Consider the following 23,964-nt stretch of genomic DNA (forward strand, 5'->3'; position numbering starts at 1 on the left):
TTAGTATTTATTTATTACAGACTTGTTTGCTAAAATCCCATTTGGCAATTGTTTTCTTATGTAGACACACATACAGGAAATAATCTGTATCTTAATGTATATCTTAATCTCTTTTTCAGGTTGCTTGGAATTGAAGGAGGACACCATTGAAAACCTTCTGGCAGCTGCCTGCCTCCTTCAACTCCCACAAGTAGTAGAGGTTTGCTGCCATTTTCTAATGAAGCTTTTACATCCATCCAACTGTTTGGGAATACGAGCATTTGCTGATGCACAGGGGTGCACAGATCTTATGAATGTGGCACACAGCTACACAATGGTAAGGCAATTTCAATATATTTCAATTATACTAATGTGAGTCATATATATTATTTTCAAAGTATCTCACTAGCATTGGAGAAACAATTCTGTTGCCATTACTCTTATTGAGTAGTGCCATACTCCACAAGTGATCCTACTAAAGACAGTGGGGCTGCTCGTGGAGTGTGGTACTGAACTGGAATAAGGTCATCAGAATCTCACCCTGAATGGTGAATGCAATTAACTGCTAAGACACTGTTCAGGATGTGCTGTAAATCACAGTACCATACTGTTTTATTAGGTTCATGTTTATACTGTGAAAATGAATCTTAAGGCCTCAAAATATTTTTAATAAGGGTTTCTATTGTGCCTGATTTGGATATAAGGAAGCTTTATACTTAATGATATTGTTCAATGTATTTAAGAATGTTATTTAAAGTTCTGTATGATATAAAATCTGTAGTTGTTTTTTTAAATGATCATTTTAATCGTTAATGCACATGAGAGGGAAGAGAAAAGGCAAAACAAAATCTCTTCAATATTTTTTTTTTGCCTTTTCTCTTCTCTATCATGTGCATTAATGATTAAAATGATCATTTAGAAACGAGCTACAGATTCTATATCATACAGTACTTTAAATGGTACCCACTACAACCCACAGGCTGATATCACATTAACATTATTAGAAATCAATCGGAATCAAAGTAGAAAAAATGTTTCCTACTAAAATACCAAAACCTATCTGTAGTCATTTAATTCTGCATGGTTTGCTGCAATTAAGAACATCTGGCTCATGAGATTAGGTTTACGTGGAGACCGGGTCACCTATCACCTCTAGAGAGATAATGGTCCCTTCTGGTCGAGATTGAAATTATTAGTGAAGTAATAGGAAAGTTTTTGATGCAGCTGCTTGGTTTCTCCAGCCAGTTCTTCATTTTAAAAAGCACACTTGTTCTATTGCATGATTATTAAGTACCATATAATAACACAGATGTTTTCAGACCACTAATGCTGATGGCATTATATGCATGTGAATATTCATATACTATTACAGAAGTTTCAAAATATGTATTGAAACCTCTGTGCCTTAGAATGTAAGTTCCACAGGTCAAGAACCTGGCAATTATTTAGTGCAGCTATTGGCCTTTGTAATAATGTACTGAATATATGAAAATGAAATTCATTTCATTCTCTTTTTTTTTTCATTACACTTGCTTGATTTGGTTTGATTTTTGGAGTTTCTTGTTACAGCAGAATTGATTACTCATATCTGATATATCTAATTTACTTCAGTGTTTATTTTGAACCTGTTTCTGAGATCTGAGTAGCTTATGCACAGCTGCTTGGAGACAGGGAGCCTGATCTTCAAGCTGGTAAGCAAACATTGAATTTCATGCAATGGGAAAATTGCCCGAGCGAGGAGTGTAGGCCAGCAAGGAAACCAGTTGTAACTAATAAGTTGGCCTTTATCTTAAGTTACTTTGTCTAGGTGGTAAACTTTAGAAGTACGTTTTGAAGGCCAGATTTTCAAAACCAAGACCCAAGTTGTATGTGTAATTGTAATTGCATATGTAGCTACATTATCATGGCTGACTTTGCAATCATGATAAATATGCAACTGTGCACATACAAGTATGTGTATTTTTCTGTGTACATAAATGATCCTCTAACTCATGGAAATCTTTATCCTATAAGGGTATGTCTACACTACGAGAGTAGTTCAATTTTACTTAAATCGAATATGTGGAATCGATATTACAAAGTCGAACGTGTGTGTCCACACTAAGGACAGTAATTCGACTTTGTGAGTCCACACTAACGGGGCAAGCGTCGACATTGGAAGCGGTGCACTGTGGGCAGCTATCCCACAGTTCCCGCAGTCCCCGCTGCCCATTGGAATTCTGGGTTGAGCCCCCAATGCCTTCTGGGGGAAAAAATGTGTCGAGGGTGGTTTTGGGTAACTGTCGTCATACAACCGTCACTCCCGCCCTCCCTCCCTGAAAGCGCCGGCGGGAAATCAGTTCGCGCACTTTTCTGGTCAGTGACAGCGCGGACGCCACAGCACTGCGAGCATGGAGCCCGCTGCGACCATTGCTGCAGTTATGGCCGTTGTCAACACCTCGCAGCTTATCATCCACCTTTCCCAGAGGCAGATGCTGAGAAATCGGGCGAGGAGGCTACGGCAGCGCGGTGAGGACCTGAAGTCTGAGAGTGGCACAGACCTGTCACAAAGCACAGGACCCCGCGCCGAGGACATCATGGTGGCAATGGGTCATGTTGATGTTGTGGAACGGCGATTCTGTGCCCGGGAAACAAGCACGGACTGGTGGGACCGCATAGTGCTGCAGGTCTGGGATGAATCCCAGTGGCTGCGAAACTTTCGCATGCGGAAGGGAACTTTCCTTGAACTTTGTGAGTTGCTGTCCCCTGCCCTGAAGCGCAAGGACACCCGGATGCGAGCAGCCCTGACTGTCCAGAAGCGAGTGGCCATAGCCCTCTGGAAGCTTGCAACGCCGGACAGCTACCGGTCAGTCGCGAACCACTTTGGCGTGGGCAAATCTACCGTGGGGGTTGTTGTGATGCAAGTAGCCAACGCAATCGTTGAGCTACTGCTCTCAAAGGTAGTGACCCTGGGAAACGTGGAGGTCATCATAGATGGCTTCGCCGCGATGGGATTCCCAAACTGCGGTGGGGCTATAGATGGAACTCACATCCGTATCCTGGGACTGGACCACCAGGCCAGCCAGTACATTAACCGAAAGGGCTACTTTTCAATGGTGCTGCAAGCACTGGTGGACCATAGGGGACGTTTTACAAACATCAACGTCGGATGGCCGGGCAAGGTTCATGACGCTCGTGTTTTCAGGAACTCTGGTCTCTTTAGACGGCTGCAGGAAGGTATTTACTTCCCGGACCACAAAATAACTCTTGGGGATGTGGAGATGCCTATAGTCATCCTCGGGGACCCAGCCTACCCGGTAATGCCCTGGCTCATGAAGCCCTATACAGGCGCCCTGGACACTGAAAAAGAACTCTTCAACTACCGGCTGAGCAAGTGCAGAATGGTGGTGGAGTGTGCTTTTGGACGTCTCAAGGGGAGATGGAGAACCCTACTGACTCGCTCTGATCTCAGCAAAACCAATATCCCCATTGTTATTGCAGCTTGCTGTGTGCTCCACAATCTGTGTGAGAGCAAGGGGGAGACCTTTATGGCAGGGTGGGAGGTTGAGGCAAATAGCCTGGCTGCTGATTACGCCCAGCCAGACAGCCGTGCGATTAGAAGAGCCCAGCGGGATGCGCTGTGCATCCGGGAGGCTTTGAAAGCTAGGTTCCTGAGTGAGCAGGGTAACCTGTGACTATTAAGTTTGTTTACAGAGAAGCTGAACCTGCCCCCGTTTCTTTACCCAGTAAATGTTCACTATCCTCTCCAGTTACATACCCCGTTCACCCCGTTCACCCCCTTCCAACACACGTTTAAAAATAAAATCACTTGAAATTTGTTAATGAACACCGTTTTCTTTATTACTCTTTTCGCGGGAAAGTGTTGAACCTGGGACGCAGACTGTGGTGGGGAGCGGGTGTAGTGTAGTGATGCAAAGGACGCTTCTAAACTCCAGGAATGACAGGCTCCGCACTGGTGGACTGGTTGTTTCAACGGAGCCTGCCACCCCTCCTGTTCGGGACTCTGTGTGTGGGGGCTATGTGACTTTGTGGCAGGGGGAGGACGGTTACAGATCCCCTGCTGCGTGGCTCTGTGATCCAGGATAAGGACCGCTGCATAAGATCTCTAACCACCCTCCCCCGCCACAAAGTCACATAGCCCCCCCCCACACACACACAGAACATGAAAACCACCTCCCAGACTGACCAGGGTAACTAGTGAATGCAATGTGTGTGTGCCCTGCTGCTGAACCTGCCCCCGCGTCTGTACCCTGGTAAAGGTGACTGTCCTGTCCAATTACCAACCCCCTTCCCCCCCTTCAAACAGACTCTACTCTAAAAGAACATGATGGAAACAGTAATTAACAGAAACGTATTTTTTATTAGCAACTACACATGAAACTGGGGGATGAAACTGGGATGGGGGCTTGGGTGAGGCGGGAAGGAAAGGACTTATCAAATTTTGGGGAATGACAGCCTTCTGGTACTTGAGCAGTCTGCAGGGGTGGAGTGAGAGTTTTCACGGACTCTGCCGCCCCTCCTTCTTTGGACTTTGGGTGAGGGGGGTATGGGACTTTGTGGTGGGGGAGGGTGGTTAGAGATAGACTGCAGCGGGGCTCTGTCCTCCTGCCTCCGGTCCTGCAGAACATCTACAAGGCGCCGGAGCGTGTCCGTTTGCTCCCTCATTAGTCCAAGCAGCGTTTGAGTCGCCTGCTGGTCTTCCTGCCGCCACCTCTCCTCCCGTTCCATGTGTGATCGGTGGATTTGGGACAAGTTCTCCCTCCACTGGGTCTGCTGGGCTGCCTGGGCTCGGGAGCAGCCCATAAGTTCCGAGAACATGTCCTCCCGTGTCCTCTTCTTCCTACGCCTAATCTGCGCTAGCCTCTGGGAGTGTGATGCCAGGGTACTTCGGGAGACAGTCGCAGCTGTGGGATGGGAAAAAGGGAGTGAATTCCTCAGAAAGATAAATTTTTGGGTGAACAAAGAACATAGTCTTTCTCTGTGAACAAGACCATGCACAGCACCTATCACATGCACACTCAGGACAAGGTCGAATTTTCGGCCTTCGCATTCAGTGCCTGGGATCTTGCAGTGCAGATCAGACAAGCGGGACAGGACAGCGGAATTTGGGTAACAGGCTGACATGGTAAGCCGTAGACTTGTGGCTGCTTAAAACTTTAATAATAGCACTGGCCTCCTTTCACGTTCAAAGCAATGCCAGTCCCTGCTGCCAGCAATCCGGCAAGCATGAACTCTGCCCCTGTCCCACCCCCTCGCGGCTGTCCCAGGGAAAGATCCCTGTATGCTGCTCCTCTCCCGCCTCCACCGCGTGGCTCTAAACCACCAGTTACAGTTCTGTAAAGGAACAGGCAAGCAGTCTCAATACTAACATTCCCCTACCTAATTCAAAGCAGGTCACCATGAGCGACATCACTCTGATGAGGATTTCAGAGACGGAGAAAGAACGGATGCTTCGGGAAAGCCTGCAAAGACCAGGGCCGTATGCCGCCATGCTCTGCAAGGCAATGATCCCCGAGTACTTGCTTGTCTCCTGGCGCGGAAACGTTTCCTACAACGGAGGACCCAATAAGGCCGCTCTCCCCAGGAACCTGATGCAAAGGCTTTCCAATTACCTCCAGGAGAGCTTCGTGGAGATGTCCCAGGAGGATTTCTGCTCTATCCCCGGACATATAGACCGGATTTTACTGTAGCTGCACTGGCAGGGACTAAACAGTAGATCGCCTAGGGCAAAACAATCATGCTAAACTGGACATGGTTAGATTTTTTTTCAGTAGTTGCACTGCCAAGGACTGAAACGTTAAGCGCCTAGGGCAAAGTAATCATGAAAAACCCATTGTTAATATTGTTAATATTCCTGTTCTGTTAAAAATAAATGTTTACATGTTTAAAACACTTACTGACTGATCCTTCCCCTGATTCTGTGTTCGGGTTAACGCCTGGGGACGGTTGGTAGGGGATCTCTGTAAGGGTGATGAAGAGATCCTGGCTGTCTGGGAAATCAGCGTTGTAAGCGCTGTCGACTGCCTCGTCCTCCTCATCTCCTTCCTCATCTTCCCCGTCCGCTAACATACTTAGCGGCCGTCGACAATATCCCATCCTCAGAGTCCACGGTCAGTGGTGCGGTAGTGGTGGCGGCCGCACCTAGGATGGAATGCAGTGCCTCGTAGAAACGGGATGTCTGGGGCTGGGATCCGGAGCATCCGTTTGCCTCTTTGGTCTTCTGGTAGCCTTGTCTCAGCTCCTTGATTTTCACGCGGCACTGCGTTGCATCCCGTCTGTATCCTCTCTCTGCCATGGCTTTAGAGATCTTCTCGTAGATCTTTGCATTCCGTCTTTTCGATCGCAGCTCGGAAAGCACGGACTCATCGCCCCAAACAGCGATCAGATCCAAGACTTCCCGATCAGTCCATGCTGGGGCCCTCTTTCTATTCTGAGATTGCACGGCCATCTCTGCTGGAGAGCTCTGCATCGTTGCCAGTGCTGCTGAGCTCGCCACGATGTCCAAGCAGGAAATGAGATTCAAACTGCCCAGACAGGAAAAGGAATTCAAATTTTCCCGGGGCTTTTCCTGTGTGGCTGGTCAGAGCATCCGAGCTTGGACTGCTGTCCAGAGCATCAACAGAGTGGTGCACTGTGGGATAGCTCCCGGAGCTATTACCGTCGATTTTCATCCACACCTAGCCTAATTCGACATGGCCATGTCGAATTTAGCGCTACTCCCCTCGTTGGGGAGGAGTACAGAAGTCGAATTTAAGAGACCTCTATGTCGAACTAAATAGCTTCGTGGTTTGGACGGGTGCAGAGTTAATTCGATGTAACGGTGCTAAATTCGACATAAACTCCTAGTGTAGACCAGGCCTAAATGTCTGATTACTTGATACATGAAATAGAGATTCACATTTATGCATCTTTGCAAAATCAGTTTTATTGTGAATAATAAGTAATTTGTAATCCCTTAGCTGTAGTGTTTTACATTACATTTTTACTTGTAAAAGTTTAACATTTTTGGAGAGCCACCCAAATTAATAATAATTCCTTATGAATGTTTCTGACTTCAAGGCTATAGAAAGGATGAATGAATGCATACTTTCAAGATTTAAGTGTGTTTACTTTTTATGAAACCAAAAGGTAATTTCAGACATGAAAAAATTATGGAAATAGGTGAATTGACTTTTCTCTAGCTAATTTTCTTAATTACAAGACCTAAATAATTTCTCTTATGATCTACAGCACTGTCAGAATATCAAGCATAATGGAAAGAGTGGGGAAAAAATCAGTGAAAAATTTGGAAAACACTGCAGACCTTCAAAGGCTTTTGAAAAGTTAAAGAACAGGGTTGTTTTTTTATTATTTTTTAAACTTGTTTTTTCCCCCCAAAACTTCAGAAACATTGTACTTGTGACTGGATATTTATCACTAAAATTATTATATTATACCAACCCAATGAGTAGGGAATCAGAGCTGTCTACATGGACACTTAGAGAATATAGAACTGGTAATCCAAAGACAATATATTTTGTTAATGGGTCATAAATTTCAACCAGCGAAAGAATAATGGCAGAAAATGAAATGATTCCAAAAATTGTCTTCAATAGATAAAAGCATTCTTCCACTGAGATAGAACCAAGAAATTCTCATTCTCAGTATCTTATATCTGTTAAACATTACATTCACCAAGTGATAACCTCCCTGTTGATCATTTCTGCTCTCATGTTTTCCCTATAGTGACATGATAGATTTTACTTTGTTTTTAAATTATGGGATGCTGTACCTAAAGATTCATAATTTCATTACTAATTTAGGTCTCAGTCACTGAATGTTCAGTTTTCATTATAATATATTTGTTATTATAACTGGGGGGGAAATGTCAAAAAACTCTAGCTAATCAGTTTGTTTTTATAAGCTCCATTCTCCCCTACTGGACAACAGCTCAATAGGGGAAAGGAACTCTGTGAATTGACAGTCATTCCATTTTTGCCATTCTTCTGTCACAAAGATGGGAGTCACTGTCATGAAGGAAGATGGAATTTCAACCTTTCTTCGACTATGAATTCTGGAGGAGCCACAGGAGCTGGGGTGCATTGGCATAGATGGCCCTTGTAGCCACCTTGACACTAAATCCCACCAACGTTTCCCATACCATGGCAGCATGCCTTCTGTTGAAGACCTGCTTTAAAGAGCTTATGTGTACTGTATTGTTATGGGATACCCCTTAGGGGTTGGTGTGGTTCCAAAGAAGAGAATGAAAAGCAGTGCACATCGATAAAATATAATGCTGTTTTTAACATTTGCTCCTAATGCTCAATGGTTTGGAAAAGGAGAATCTGGAGGAACACAGCTGTCTCCCTCATACTCTCCCTTCTTCCCCATGCCCCTTCTCTTTCAGCTACCATTGATCCCTTCTGGAGGGACTGCTGTGAAATGGGTAGTATCCCAAAGAGGCAGAAATCCCACTTTCACAGGCATAGGCTCCTCTCCATACATGGATACATCAGGCCATTTATGTTTTCTATTCTACTTGGTCTTCAGTGAGAAATTTGACTGTTACATGCTTGTAATGCAAAAGCCAAATGGGAGAGAATGTGGCGGGGGGGAAGGAAATGTTACCAAAAACATCTATGGGGGGAAATAAATAAGGGAAAAGATGCATAAAAGTTAGCAAAAATCAGGCAATCCAAAAACAAAAGCAGCATATAGGTTTCAAATACAGCAAATTTCTAAATTGTTGTTAGTCTTATTGGAGAGAGAGCTCTGCCTAGGGCCTTGTTCTCTCCCCTCTTGCCCTTGGACAATGAGTCAAATATATATTTTCAGTATGAATAATATTTATTTTAATAAGAAGAACAGAATAAATTTTCGATGAGGAGCATAATGTGTGTGAACAAAATGGCTGCTGTCCCTGCAACACAATCAGAATTCTTAGATATTTAAAGGTTAAGTGCACAGAAACCAAAGGTGTCCGTTTCATAGCTGTTTTCATCACATGTGAGGTGCAGAACACTTTCAACTCCCATAGTATGAACTGGGAGTTGAAGTCACTCAACACTTTTCAAGAGGTTTACAGTACTTCATACAGTTGGGCTCTTTGGTCATAATCCAGCAAAGGACCTAAGCACATGCTTAATTTTAAGCAAATGAGTTGTCACGGTGCAGTCTATTTTCTATACACTGAACTTTTAATTTCCTAAGAATTCTGGCTATGTTGCAGGAACAACCAACATTTTGTTCTCACACACCCTGCTCCTCACAGAGACTTTAATTTAGTTCTTCCTTGTTGATCAATGTCACAATCTAGAATAAGCAATTCAGTCTGTAAACACATGGCTTCTCTTTGTGCATAGAAAAGCATAAATGGGGACTACTCTAGTGATTAAGCATGTGCTTAAATTAAGCATGTGCTTAAATGCTGGACCTTAATTTTCATAACTACAAATGATCATTCAGGATATTATATTGATACATTTTCCTATTAAATCAGGAACAATATAGAAGCTCATCACTATATTTGATTCCCACCCTGCCCCTCAACGCCACACCTATCATCTTCCTATTTTGTATCAGAGATTTAATTAAAAAATGCTATAGTGAGGTTTCATGCTAATAATGGTTAATAGTAGAGCTGGTCAGAAATTTTCTGCTGCATCATTTTTCTCCCAGAAAATGCCGATTTATTGAAGTTGAAACATTCTGATGGGAGCATGACATTTTGTCAAAACTTTCAATGGAAATCAAGCAGGTTGGAAAATTGCCTGGTGTTTACCCAGCTTCCTTGAACATCTACCCAGCCTCTCACAAGTCCATCTAGTGGTCTCCCTGGGATCCTGGGGAGCATATTTCATTTCAGAAACACTGAAACATGCCAGCTGCAGGAATGTGCTTGTGTTCACAAAATGAAATACTGTGGCATTACATTCGAGTGGAAATTGCTGGGATTTTGTGGGAAAAAATGTTGTCTCAAACCAGGAAGAAAAGCCAAAAAAGTCAAAATTTTCAAAAGTGAGTTATTAAGCACTTTGGGAGCAGATTTTCAAATGTAGGTACCTAAAAGATGCCCAGGAATGGGAGTTCACAAGATGGCTAGGCAGCTTTGTTAGGCATTTTTGGTTTGGTTGGTGGGTGTTTTGGGTTTTGGTTTTTGTGTTTGTTTGTGTGTGTTTATTTGTGGGTTTTTTTCTGGGGGATGCATAAACGTTACTTGCTTATTTCAAGATAGTGTGGTATGGTCAAGCAGTATGGTGAAGGGATGAGCTAAGGTTGCTTCCTGCTCTTCTGAATATGAAATGAATTGTTGCAGTGTAAATTACTTTGGTCAAAATTCAGTCCTGACTTCAACAAATGAACTCACTTTCTGTTTGTAATCAGATTAATACTTTGAAACATGATTTTGAAACGGTTTATTTTAACTACAGAAAGTAGTGTAGGTTAAATAGTATGCCTGGAATACTAGGAAATCTATCTTTAAATACCCATTTTTTCACAACAGGGACTCTTCCCTTGTCCCCATTTACCCCTGTTTCCAACTGTTCCTTCCAAACTGCAGAATAAATATCAGAAAGGAAGAGGTTAACAATCGTTTTTGTTTTTTTATTTGTTTGTTGTTTTGCTTTACACACACACACACACACACACACACACACTGAATGTCCTTCATGTAAGACTCCTGGTTATATTACAGTCCTGGCTGGAGCTTTTTGCCTGCAGCATGGCTTTTACAGTCCATATCAATTTGATCAATCACTCTTGTAGACTTAAAATATTCAACATTTTTAAAATCTCAAACTAGAGTAACAGTAAACAGTTCCTTCTCTAATAAACATTTGATTAATTCCTTAATTATTTCTTGCTTAGACTTTTGCAATAGCCTTCTTGGTGGACTCTCTTTTCAGAAAGACCATCTGATTGTATTTTTCTTCTACAACCACTGGCATGTAGTGGTGTAGTGATTTAAAAAAAAGGGTAAACTCACCTAAACTAAACTCCATATTCCCCAAATGAAAAGTGGGTAAACTGGTTGCCTGAATTTACCCTCAACCACACTACTGCTGGCATATTGTGTAATGGGAGTGTACTTGTGCACATATAAGGTGGTGGATGGTGTGGGGAGCAAAAGCAGGGGTGCTTGTGTCATCATTATAGTAACTTGTGCATTCTTGTCTTCCCTACTCAACATAGTTTTTGAGAATTTCTGAATGTGGATATCTCAACAGAATGTTTGCATCTCATTGCATTCTGCATGTCTAATCCTAAATACCATGATCACCATGATCGTACTGTGATGTTTTGAGGATCAACCCAGGCCAGTAAGGGGTTTTGTCACCACCTACCCTTTAACCTTAGGTGCCTTAAATGCTCTGCTGCTGTGGCTCACAGCCTGGACACCAAACAGCCACCACACAAACATACAGTGCTTGAATGTCTGTGTGCTGTGCACCCTGGTACAGCAGTCTGTCTCTGGTAGCTTGCCACAACACAACAGCACCCTGGTCTCCATCAGCCTTGGTTACTACTAGCAGGGGAACCCAACACACCCCCAGTCCCAAATTTCCCCTACACCATCTGCCCTGAAGTGTCCAGCCCTCTCCTGAAGCACTCAGGGATCAATAAGGTTCATTACTTTTTTTAAGGAGACAAAAGCACAGCTTATTACTTTTATAATTAACAATTGCTTCAATTCAAACACAGTACTGTATTGGTTTAGATTAAAAGTAAAACAAGTTTATTGACAAGAAGAAAGAGTTGTTCAGTAAATTCAAGTACAAGGGATAACTTCAAAAATGGTTAGAAGCGAATAAAAGTAAAATATGCTTTCCAGTGGCTGAGACTTAACTCAACAATCTACAATCTTGATTCAGGGTAGATTTCTTACCAATCTTTCTTCTTTCCAGCAATGTTGACTTTCTCTAAGTCAGGACCTTTCACGGAAGTACAAGGTGCTGGTTTCCCTTTCCTAGGTAAAAGATGCCAAAATGGTGTTCTCTTTCCCCTTGTGATGGTCCATGCCCCTAGGGTCAAGGCAGCATGGGCTATCGGTCACAGTCTATAAAGCAGCCCTTCGGTGTGGGGCAGTGCAGCGTAGAGGATGGAGTCTATGAAGCAGCCCTTGGTGCAGGGCTGCATGGCCTAGCGACCAGAGTCTACAGAGCCCCCCTTCAGTGCAAGGCAGCGTGGCCTAGCGGCCAGAGTCTATAGAGCCACCCTTCGGTGTGGGGCAGTGTGGCCTAGCGGCCGGAGTCTATAAAGTCGGGGCACCCAGTAAGGGGTATGGTGGCCCCACTAGGGGGGCCTGTGCCTACCCGACTCCACTGGGCCCCAACCCAGGGCCCTAACAGTGGCATAATGGCTTGCCACTGAGTGGGGGGGTCCTAACGAAACACGCTGACGTTTCCCGGGTGGGAGGTACCACTCTGTCACCTTCCTACCAGAGTCTGCGTTGGGGTCTCCCATGAGATGTCGGGTTCTCTGTGGTCAGTGGGGTTGGTTGCCTCCGATGGATCCTCCAGTCACCGGGGCGCAGGCGGGCCCAGGGTGGCTCTGATTTTTGGCGCTGTCAGGAGCTGTGATTGGCCCTCCGCAGGAGCTTCCCAGGCAGGTCCTTCCCCTGCGGCCTCCAGAGCATTTGGAGCATGCCCAGTCTCGCCAGGGAGGCAGGACTTATGCTGTCAATAATATGGGCTTAATCCTGTCTGGGCTAGTGCGGGGTAAGCAGACCCCGTCACACCCCTTATATCTCTTAGAATTCATTGACCCAGTATCAAGAGGCAGGATGACCTCTTTATCTTTTCCCCTTCGTGTGGACTTCCCATCTGCTGATTCATATGTAAATGGGGCTTCCATTGTTTTGATTCCATAATGCTCACTTTATATTTGAGACGGGTAGAGAGCTCCTTTCCTTCCTGTCTGGGGGGAAGCCTGTTTCTCCCTGTGTTTGGTCACAGACTTTAAAGCATGGTAGCAGTGAGTATCATAATTCCTCATATGACGTCAATGTGTACATTTTACAATGATATTTAGCACCAGAGTGTCACAGGCTTTTATAAAAGATGTTACCCTTTTATAATATATTAATAGTACATACAATAAACTCCCTCACTTGCTGGTTGATGGTTTTATTACCTTTTATGTAAATGTACCTTCATTGTGTCTACTTGACAACCAGGTTGATCAGACAAGCACATATGCATTTTTTTTTCTAAGGCAGACTGGGCTTATTCATTTTTTGCCAAACACATTTTAAGCCAGTAATTCTAGCACATATCTTTAACACTTTGTGCACAGCCCATACATACAGCACACAAGAATATTAATGATCAGTGAGTTATTAGTTTTCCAATGATAAATTACATGCCACCTTTTGGGTATATATCATAACAACAGTGTGTTAAGTGTATTGAGTATATCAAGCCTGACAAGAGTTGCTGACATAGCATAATGAACCACCAATGGGCCTCTGTGTCACACATACCCCATAACTTGCTTTCATCTTTTCATGCCTATGGACTCGAAGTCCAGTCATCATTGGAAGGATGATTTATCTATTCTACATCCCCTTTGGCTAGACTTTCCTCTTTCCTCATTAGACTGCCTGCACTCGTCTCTGTTCTTACCATTTTAGCCCTCAAATCTTTGAGCACACACCATATAGCTTACTTTAGAGACATCTGGGACAGCTTTAGTTTGTGCTTCACTTATGTGTGTTTGACAGCTAAATTCTGAGAAGGGTTATAAGATGCTGTACTTTTCAGTCAGCCTATGTCTTCTTGGAATACCACACCCCATTTATGGATGAATCTCATTTGAACATCCCTAGTACTTTGGGATCCATACTGCACAGCATGCAGGGGCAATGTATTGTGAAAGTGCTGCCTTTTTTGTATGTTTTGTGTTGCTCTGTTTTTTTGTGGGTTTTTTTCTAGGCTGGGTCTCCTTACACTATTCTTCATGCAGCAGATGGGATGACAAGGCCTTACATTTAAAGTTTGATGTGACTTCTATTAGTAGTGTGTTAGCAGTAACACATTTGTATTTTAAAGCATGCAGTGACTCTCTGGATGTTCTTACTGACTGTCAGTAATGTGTTTACAAAATAAATTATTGTACAATGTGTACTGTAGATCGCAGATATAGAACTGCAAGGTGCCTGTTGAAACTTTATGGTATCTTGCACAAAATGGGCGAACTGTAATAGTATTTTTCTTTGTATACATAGTCCATCATAGAAGACTTGAGGCACTCTTAGCAGCAGCAGAACTCATCCCATTCATTTTATTATGTATTGTATTGTTGTTTTTGAAATGCCTATTTAAACTCTCCTCCAGCCAACTAGAAACAAACAACATAATAAATCCTACAATTCTAGCAATTGTGAAAACAAATTAATCCTCTCAAATAGTGACAGATAATGTTTCCTAGAATATAACTCACATTGCTGAACCAGAGTTTGTCTAAATGTGTAATATATTGTGTTTTCAAAACTTTGCACACAATAAAGAGAATTCTTCTTTTTGTATAAAGTAGTGTTTAAAAAGGTAACTTTTTATTTATCTTTTTTTTAGCACATACTGTACAATATGGAAAACAGAAGCCTTCATTTTTTTTACTTAGAAAGAACATTCTGCTGCCCAAAATATGTTGGTTGCTGGGTAAGCACCCCAATTTAGGGTCTTTTCCAGTCTTACAAGTGCATCCCATTCAAATGGCTGGCTCATGCCTCCACTTGTCTTGGTGTTGAGAACCTGCAGCTCCCCAACTGAGTCTCCAGGTTACACCTCTCGGTCACCAACCGTGATACCTAGAAAACCCAATAGGCTAGGCACCTAGATGAGTTTCCCTTCCACAGCCTTTATGACACTAGAAGACCATCTTGACATTGGCATGATCTCTGTGTTGGTTATAACAGATTTATGGCTAGAGTATGCAAGCCAGTGAAGTATAAAGCAGCCACAGCCACCAAGAGGCTCTAGCTGTTCAAGTTAGACCTCTACAGACACTTTCAGGGGTTGGGGGTGGGTATGATCTAAGATTACAGAATTTATAAAGAAGAGCAGGAATAACTTTGAGTTTACAGAAAAAGAAGTTAAAACTAATCATAAACCCCATCATGCTGAAGTTCTTAGTTTTAACTTCTTTTTTCTGTAAACTCAAATTTATTCCTGCTCTTCTTTATAAATTCTGTAATCTTAGATCATACCCACCCCCAGCCCCTGAAAGTGTCTGTAGAGGTCTAACTTGGACAGCTAGAGCCGCTTGGTGGCTGTGGCTGCTTTATACTTCACTGGCTTGCATACTCTAGCCATAAATCTGTTATAACCAACACAGAGATCATGCCAATGTCAAGATGGTCTTCTAGTGTCATAAAGATGACATATGGGCTCTTATGCCAAGGATCATCCCTATTGCCAGTGCAGCCAGAAGTAAGAGGATGGTGCCAAAACTCTTCATGAACTATACTGGTTTCCTTATTGTCCTTCTGTGGCTGTTGCAGCCCTGTGTTAGAAAGCAAACCTTTGGTCATTCTGTACTGTGTTAGAGCAGCCTAATCTGCACAGAGCAGCAGCAGGATCAGGGGTGTGCAAAGGGGAACTTTAAGCCATTTTGTGCTCTGTGACATATGGATACAACAAAAAATCTGGTCTCCTGTCTCCAAAAGTTTCATTTTTCCCTCTTATTCTCCCTCCTTCCCCTCTGTCAGTCTCTTATAGATTCATAGATTCTAGGACTGGAAGGGACCTCGAGAGGTCATCAAGTCCAGTCCCCTGCCCGCATGGCAGGACCAAATACTGACCATCCCTGATAGACATTTATCTAACCTACTCTTAAATATCTCCAGAGATGGAGATTCCACAACCTCCCTAGGCAATTTATTCCAGTGTTTAACCACCCTGACAGTTAGGAACTTTTTCCTAATGTCCAACCTAGACCTCCCTTGCTGCAGTTTAAGCCCATTGCTTCTTGTTCTATCCTTAGAGAGGCTAAGGTGAACAAGTTTTCTCCCACCTCCTTATGACACCCTTTTAGATACCTGAAAACTGCTATCATGTCCCCTCTCAGTCTTCTCTTTTCCAAACTAAACAAACCCAATTCTTTCAGCCTTCCTTCATAGGTCATGTTCTCAAGACCTTTAATCATTCTTGTTGCTCTTCTCTGGACCCTTTCCAATTTCTCCACATCTTTCTTGAAATGCCGTGCCCAGAACTGGACACAATACTCCAGCTGAGGCCTAACCAGAGCAGAGTAGAGCGGAAGAATGACTTCTCGTGTCTTGCTCACAACACACCTGTTAATACATCCCAGAATCATGTTTGCTTTTTTTTGCAACAGCATCACACTGTTGACTCATATTTAGCTTGTGGTCCACTATAACCCCTAGATCCCTTTCTGCCGTACTCCTTCCTAGACAGTCTCTTCCCATTCTGTATGTGTGAAACTGATTTTTTCTTCCTAAGTGGAGCACTTTGCATTTGTCTTTGTTAAACTTCATCCTGTTTAACTCAGACCATTTCTCCAATTTGTCCAGATCATTTTGAATTATGACCCTGTCCTCCAAAGCAGTTGCAATCCCTCCCAGTTTGGTATCATCCGCAAACTTAATAAGCGTACTTTCTATGCCAATATCTAAGTCGTTAATGAAGATATTGAACAGAGCCGGTCCCAAAACAGACCCCTGCGGAACCCCACTCGTTATGCCTTTCCAGCAGGATTGGGAACCATTAATAACAACTCTCTGAGTACGGTTATCCAGCCAGTTATGCACCCACCTTATAGTAGCCCCATCTAAATTGTATTTGCCTAGTTTATCGATAAGAATATCATGCGAGACCGTATCAAATGCCTTACTAAAGTCTAGGTATACCACATCCACAGCTTCTCCCTTATCCACAAGACTCGTTATCCTATCGAAGAAAGCTATCAGATTGGTTTGACACGATTTGTTCTTTACAAATCCATACTGGCTGTTCCCTGTCACCTTACCACCTTCCAAGTGTTTGCAGATGATTTCCTTAATTACTTGCTCCATTATCTTCCCTGGCACAGAAGTTAAACTAACTGGTCTGTAGTTTCCTGGGTTGTTTTTATTTCCCTTTTTATAGATGGGCACTATATTTGCCCTTTTCCAGTCTTCTGGAATCTCTCACGTCTCCCATGATTTTCCAAAGATAATAGCTAGAGGCTCAGATACCTCCTCTATTAGCTCCTTGAGTATTCCAGGATGCATTTCATCAGGCCCTGGTGACTTGCAGGCATCTAACTTTTCTAAGTGATTTTTAACTTGTTCTTTTTTTATTTTATCTGCTAAACCTACCCCCTTTCCATTAGCATTCACTATGTTAGGCATTCCTTCAGACTTCTCGGTGAAGACCGAAACAAAGAAGTCATTAAGCATCTCTGCCATTTCCAAGTTTCCTGTTAATGTTTCTCCCTCTTCACTGAGCAGTGGGCCTACCCTGTCTTTGGTCTTCCTCTTGCTTCTAATGTATTGATAAAAAGTCTTCTTGTTTCCCTTTATTCCCGTAGCTAGTTTGAGCTCATTTTGTGCCTTTGCCTTTCTAATCTTGCCCCTGCATTCCTGTGTTGTTTGCCTATATTCATCCTTTGTAATCTGTCCTAGTTTCCATTTTTTATATGACTCCTTTTTATTTTTTAGATCATGCAAGATCTCGTGGTTAAGCCAAGGTGGTCTTTTGCCACATTTTCTATCTTTCCTAACCAGCGGAATAGCTTGCTTTTGGGCCCTTAATAGTGTCCCTTTGAAAAACTGCCAACTCTCCTCAGTTGTTTTTCCCCTCAGTCTTGATTCCCATGGAACCTTACCTATCAGCTCTCTGAGCTTACCAAAATCTGCCTTCCTGAAATCCATTGTCTCTATTTTGCTGTTCTCCCTTCTACCCTTCCTTAGAATTGCAAACTCTATGATTTCATGATCATTTTCACCCAAGCTGCCTTCTACTTTCAAATTCTCAACGAGTTCCTCCCTATTTGTTAAAATCAAGTCTAGAACAGCTTCCCCCCTAGTAGCTTTTTCAACCTTCTGAAATAAAAAGTTGTCTGCAATGCAGTCCAAGAATTTGTTGGATAGTCTGTGCCCCGCTGTGTTATTTTCCCAACATATATCCGGATAGTTGAAGTCCCCCGTCACCACCAAATCTTGGGCTTTGGATGATTTTGTTAGTTGTTTAAAAAAAGCCTCATCCACCTCTTCCACCTGGTTAGGTGGCCTGTAGTAGACTCCTAGCATGACATCACCCTTGTTTTTTACCCCTTTTAGCCTAACCCAGAGACTCTCAACACTTCCATCTCCTATGTCCATCTCTACCTCAGTCCAAGTGTGTACATTTTTAATATATAAGGCAACACCTCCTCCCTTTTCCCCCTGTCTATCCTTCCTGAGCAAGCTGTATCCATCCACACCAACATTCCAATCATGTGTATTATCCCACCAAGTTTCAGTGATGCCAACAATGTCATAGTTGTATTTGTTTATTAGCACTTCCAGTTCTTCCTGCTTATTACCCATACTTCTCGCATTTGTATATAGGCATCTAAGATACTGGTTTGATCTTTCCTCCCAGTTTTGTCCTGACCCTCCTTTCTCTCTGCCAATATAGCCCACACTCCCTCTCGTTTCCGACCCATCTCCCAGGTCTCCATGTTCCCCACTTACCTGCGGGCTTTGCTCACCTGTCCCCGTCGAACCTAGTTTAAAGCCCTCCTCACTAGGTTAGCCAGTCTGTGTCCAAATAGGGTCTTTCCCCTCCTCGAAAGGTGAACGCCATCTCTGCCTAGCAGTCCTTCCTCAAATAGCATCCCGTGGTCTAGGAAGCCAAAGCCCTCCTGGCGACACCATCTTCGCAGCCAGGCATTCACCTCCATGATGCATCTGTCTCTGCCCGGGCCCCTACCTTTGACAGTAAGAATCGAAGAGAATACCACCTGCGCTCCAAACTTCTTCACCCGTACTCCCAGAGACGTGTAGTCACTCTTGATCCACTCAGTGTCACACCACGCAGTATCATTTGTGCCCACATGGATGAGTAGCATGGGGTAGTAGTCAGAGGGCTGGATAATCCTCGACAATGCCTCCGTAACGTCTCGGATACGGGCTCCCGGCAGGCAGCATACCTCCCGAGATGAAATGTCAGGGCGACAAATGGGCGCCTCCGTCCCCCTCAGCAGAGAGTCTCTGACCACCACTACCCTACGTTTCCTATTCGCAGTGGTGGCAGCAGACCTCCCAGCCTTAGGGGTACGAGGCTTCTCCTCCTTTACTGTAGGGGGTGATGCCTTCTTTCCTGTATCAAGAAGAGCATAACGGTTACCTATTACCACAGCGGGAGGGTTCGGAGCAGGGGTGGAGCACTGCCTGCTGCCAGAAGTAACCAGCTGCCAGTGTCCACCCTGAGCCTCCTCCACCAGTGGTGTATCAGCAGTCCTGTGTACTGGGACAGCTACCTCAGCTGTCTCCACATGGACACTGTCCAGGAATTGCTCGTGGATTCGGATGCTCCTCAACCTAGCCACCTCCTCCTGTAGCTCTCCCACCTGCTGCCTGAGAGATTCCACCAGCAGTCACCTTTCACATTGGATGGTCCCCCCAGCCTGGATATCAGTAAGTGGAAATTGCAAGTTACAGTCTCTGCAAAACCACACCAGGATCTGGGTAGAAGCATCCATGCTCAGGCGCTCTGTCTGGCTACAGGCGCAGGTGGAGGAGACAGAAGCAGTGCTGGCACAGGTGTTGCAGGTCTTCCTAACCATCGTAAGCCTCCCTCTGTCAAACTCCCGTCTGCAGCCCCCTGTCCGCTGAAAGGGTTGTTTAAGCAAGAAGTTTTAGGTTTTAAGGGGAATAAAGGGAAAACAGATAGAACCGGCAAGGGACCCTCGCCCCTTCTTCAAGGGACCAAAGTTTGATTCATCACCTCATTACCCTGAGACTGTCTTTCTGGCTAGGACCATTTGACACCTACACTGATGAGCTGATAGCAGAAATAAAATCCCTTCAGTTCCCTGACTGAGTTTTGATTTTGAAAGTTGCTATTTTGACATTGAAGGTTTCTTTTTAGGCATCTTCTCTTACTCCAGGCATCAATAGGACAAAGAGAATGGAACAGTAGTGAAAATCCCCCAAAGAAACCAGGGTAAACAAAACAAAGAAAACTAGCCACACAAAGAAGGAGAAACAAAAACACCCCCACAGCCTCCCCCATATGTTCGGATTCAAACATGTCCCATGTGACATACCTCCAAGTGTGATTTTCTTAGTATTTGCTATATTATAACTATTGAAGTCCATGGGGAAAATATACAAAAGTATAAAGAAGTGAAAAATAGTGCATACCATACTCTCAAAATGCCGTAGTTTACTAGATAATCTAATTTTCAAAAACAAAATCTAACCATTTTAACACACTTTGTAGGTAATCAAGCTTAGGTAGGTAGGTAGACACAGTACCTTCCTGTCGATTTATTATAATATTCTCTTAATGTAAGTGCAGTACCAAAGACAACAGTGAAGTTGTTTCTTTGTACTGTTCGGATTAACAGATTTCTCTGAATCTTCTTCTGATATCTTTCTTTCAACTCATGAAGAGAAGGTCATTTCTCACACTTAGATGATTTGAAGATGCTTGTTTGAAATGAATTATTACCGCTAACACTTACCAAATCATATGCTTTCTCTGATACTCTAGAGATACACATTATAGTACCACTCCATCAAGGCACAGTAGGAGAAAAGTAAAAGTAAAAACATTTAAGAACCAGCATATGGACAACAAGTCAATTAATAGGCAACGGAGAAGACAACTGCTGATAGTAAACTGCTGTGAAACCTACAGGAAAATAGTTAAGCAAATAGTCCACAGAGAAATAATCAGCAGTCTGATGTCTGATTTATCTTCAGGAACCTCCATTTTATTGCTTAGACTCCACTAAATAAATTAATATGGTAGAAAATGGGACTGAATTACTCCTGGGAAAATACATCAGGGATATCACTCTAATCTGAGCCTTAGTGTTTTTTATGCTGCACACAGAAATGTGCAGTTTCTGTGGCTCTGATGTAGTAGAAAAGGCTGTTCCAGAAATGTGAGTAGCCAGTAGCTCACTGTGCTAATACTCCTATGTGCTCCATAGGAATGAAAGAACAACCATATTGGTCAGACCAGTGGTCCATCTAGCTCAGTATCCTGTCTTCTGACAGTGGCCGGTACCAGACACTTCAGAGGGAATGAACAGAACAGGGCAATTATCAAGTGATCCACACTGTTGTCCAGTCCCAACTTCTGGTGTCAGAGGTTTAGGGACGCTCAGAGAATAGGGTTATGGCCCTGACAATCTTGGTGAATAGTCCTTGATGGACCTATCCTCCATGAACTTATCTAATTCTTTTTGAACCCACTTATACTTTTGGCCTTCAAAACATCCCCCAGCAATGAATTCCACAGGTTGACTGTGCATTGTGTGAAGATGTACTTCCTTATGCTTGTTTTAAACCTGCTGCCTATTAATTTCATTGGGTGACCCATAGTTCTTGTGTTATGTGAAGAGGTAAATAACACTTTCCTTTTCACTTTCTCCACACCATTCATGATTTTATAAACCACTATCATATCCCCCTTTATTGGCTCTTTTCTAAGCCGATCTGTCCCTGTCTTTTTCATCTGTCCTCGTATGGAACTTGTTCCATACCGCTAATTATTTTGGTTGCCCTTCTCTGTACTCTTTCCAGCTCTAATATATCCTTTTTGAGATGTGGCAACCAAAACTATACACAGTATTTAATGTGTGGTTGTACCATGGATTCATATAGTGGTGTATGATATTTCCTGTCTTATTACCTATCCCTTTGCTAACATTCCTAACATTCACTTAGCTTTTTTGATTGCTGCTGCTCACGGAGTTAATGCTTTCAGAGAACTATCCAGCTTGTCTTTCTTCAGTGGAAACAGCTAATTTAGATCCAGCATTTTGTATATATAGTTGGTATTATGTTTTCCAATGTGTATGACTTTGTATTTATCAATATTGAATTTCATCTTCCATTTTGTAGCCCTGTCACCCAGTTTTGTGAGTTCCCTTTGTAACTTTTCAGACTCAGGTTTCGACGTCCCTACCTTGAGTAATTTTGTATCACCTGCAAATTTTGCCACCTCACTCTTTACCCCTTTACTATCTTTCCACTTTGAGAAATTGACCATTATTCCCGCCCTTTGTTTCCTATCTTTAACCGTTACTGATTTGTGAAAGGACCTTCCTTCTTATCCCATGACTGCTTACTTTGCTTAAGAGCCTTTGGTGTGAGCCCTTGTCAAAGGCTTTCTGAAAGTCCAAATCCACTGTGTCCAGTGTATCAGCCTTGTCCACGTTTCTTGACTTCCTCAAAGAATTCTGATAGATTGGTGAGGCATGATTTCTCTTTACAAAAGCCGTGTTGACTTCCCCAACATATTATGGTCATTTATTTGTCTGGTAATTCTGTTCTTTATTATAATTTTAATCCATTAGCCTGGTACTGAAGTTAGGTTTATCTGTCTTTAAGTTCCAGTATAGCATCTGGAGCCTTTTTAAAAAAGTGGTGTCCCATTAGCTATCCTTCAGTCATCTGGTACAGAGGCTGATTTAAACAATAGATTACATACCACAGTTAGTAGTTTTGCAACTTCATATTTTAGTTCCTTCAGAACTCTTGGTCGAATACCATCTGGTTCTGGAGACTTATTACTGATTAATTTATCAATTTGTTCGCAAACCTCCTCCATTAAAACTCAATCTAGGATATCACTCTAATCTGAGTGTTTTAGGACATTTCCTCAGTTCTGCCATTTAAAAAGAATGGCTCACATGTGGGAATCTTCCTCAGATCCTCTGCAATGAAGACTGGTGCAAAGAATTCATTTAGCTACTCTGCAATGGCCTTGTCTCCTCCGAGTGCTCCTCTAGCACTTTAATCATACAGTGCCCTTATTGATTCTTTGGCATGCTTCCTGCTTCTGATCTATTTAAAATTTCTTGTAACTTTTTTGTCTTTTGCTAGTTGCTCTTCAATTCTTTTTTGGCCTGTCTAATTATATTTTTATACCTGACTTACCAAGAGTGTATGGTCCATTCTATTTTCCCCAGTAGGATTTGACTTTCAGTTTTTAAAGGATGCCATTTTGCCTCCAACCACCTCTTTTATTCTGCTGCTCAGCCTAGATGGCATTTTTTTCTGTCGTTTTACTGTTATTGATTTGTTTGTTTATTTAATTTGGGGTATGCATTTAGTTTGAGCCTCTGTTATGTTGTTTTTAAATAGTTTCCATTACACCTTCACTCATTTCACTCTTGTGCTAGTTCCTTTTAATTTTCACTTAAACAGCTTCCTCATTTTTGTGTAGTTCCCCTTTTTGAAGTTAAATATTACTGTGGTGAGTTTCTTTGGTAATTTCCCCCCTACAACTATGTTAAATTTAATTACATTATGATAATTGTTACTGAGCTGTTCACCTGTATTCAGCTCTTGGACCAGACCCTGAGCGCTATTTAGGATTAAATCCAGAATTGCCTCTCCCCTTGTGAGTCCCATTAATTATCATCATTCCACAAGTTTCTGTGATGATTGTTATATCAATATCCTCATTTAATACCAGGTACACAAGTTCAACCAATTTAATATTTAGATTTCTTGCATTTGTATACAAGCACTTATAAAATTTGTCTATATTTAGTTGTCTGCCTTCTTATGAAGTAATTGAATGGGACTCTTTTTCATTTGACTATTTCTTTGCAGGTCCTAACTGTACTTTATCAACTTCTATCCTCTCTTCTTTACTAGGATTTGGTAAATACTATATATCCCCTTTTAATAAAACCTCCCCTAAAGGATTAGTATGTCCAAACTGTGTGTTCCTCCACACCTGTCAGCTTTCTCCCAGCCCTTAGTTTAGAAACTCCTCTACAATATTTTTTAATTTTACATGCCAACAATCTGGTTCCATTTTGGCTTAGGTG

At 42.7% G+C, this 23,964-nt stretch overlaps 1 protein-coding gene across 2 annotated transcripts in view; it reads left to right on the top strand.

Annotated features, from left to right (window-relative positions):
* KLHL1 (kelch like family member 1) overlaps positions 1-23,964 on the top strand; it is a 442,456-nt gene that overhangs the window by 197,083 nt on the left and 221,409 nt on the right. For both annotated transcript variants that reach the window (XM_065409976.1, XM_065409983.1), the window contains one exon: positions 120-316. In XM_065409976.1, coding sequence (XP_065266048.1) covers positions 120-316 — 197 coding nt within the window. The remainder of the gene's footprint in view (positions 1-119; positions 317-23,964) is intronic.

Source organism: Emys orbicularis, chromosome 1 (genome assembly GCF_028017835.1).
Source record: "Emys orbicularis isolate rEmyOrb1 chromosome 1, rEmyOrb1.hap1, whole genome shotgun sequence".
Lineage (NCBI taxonomy): Eukaryota > Metazoa > Chordata > Testudines > Emydidae > Emys > Emys orbicularis.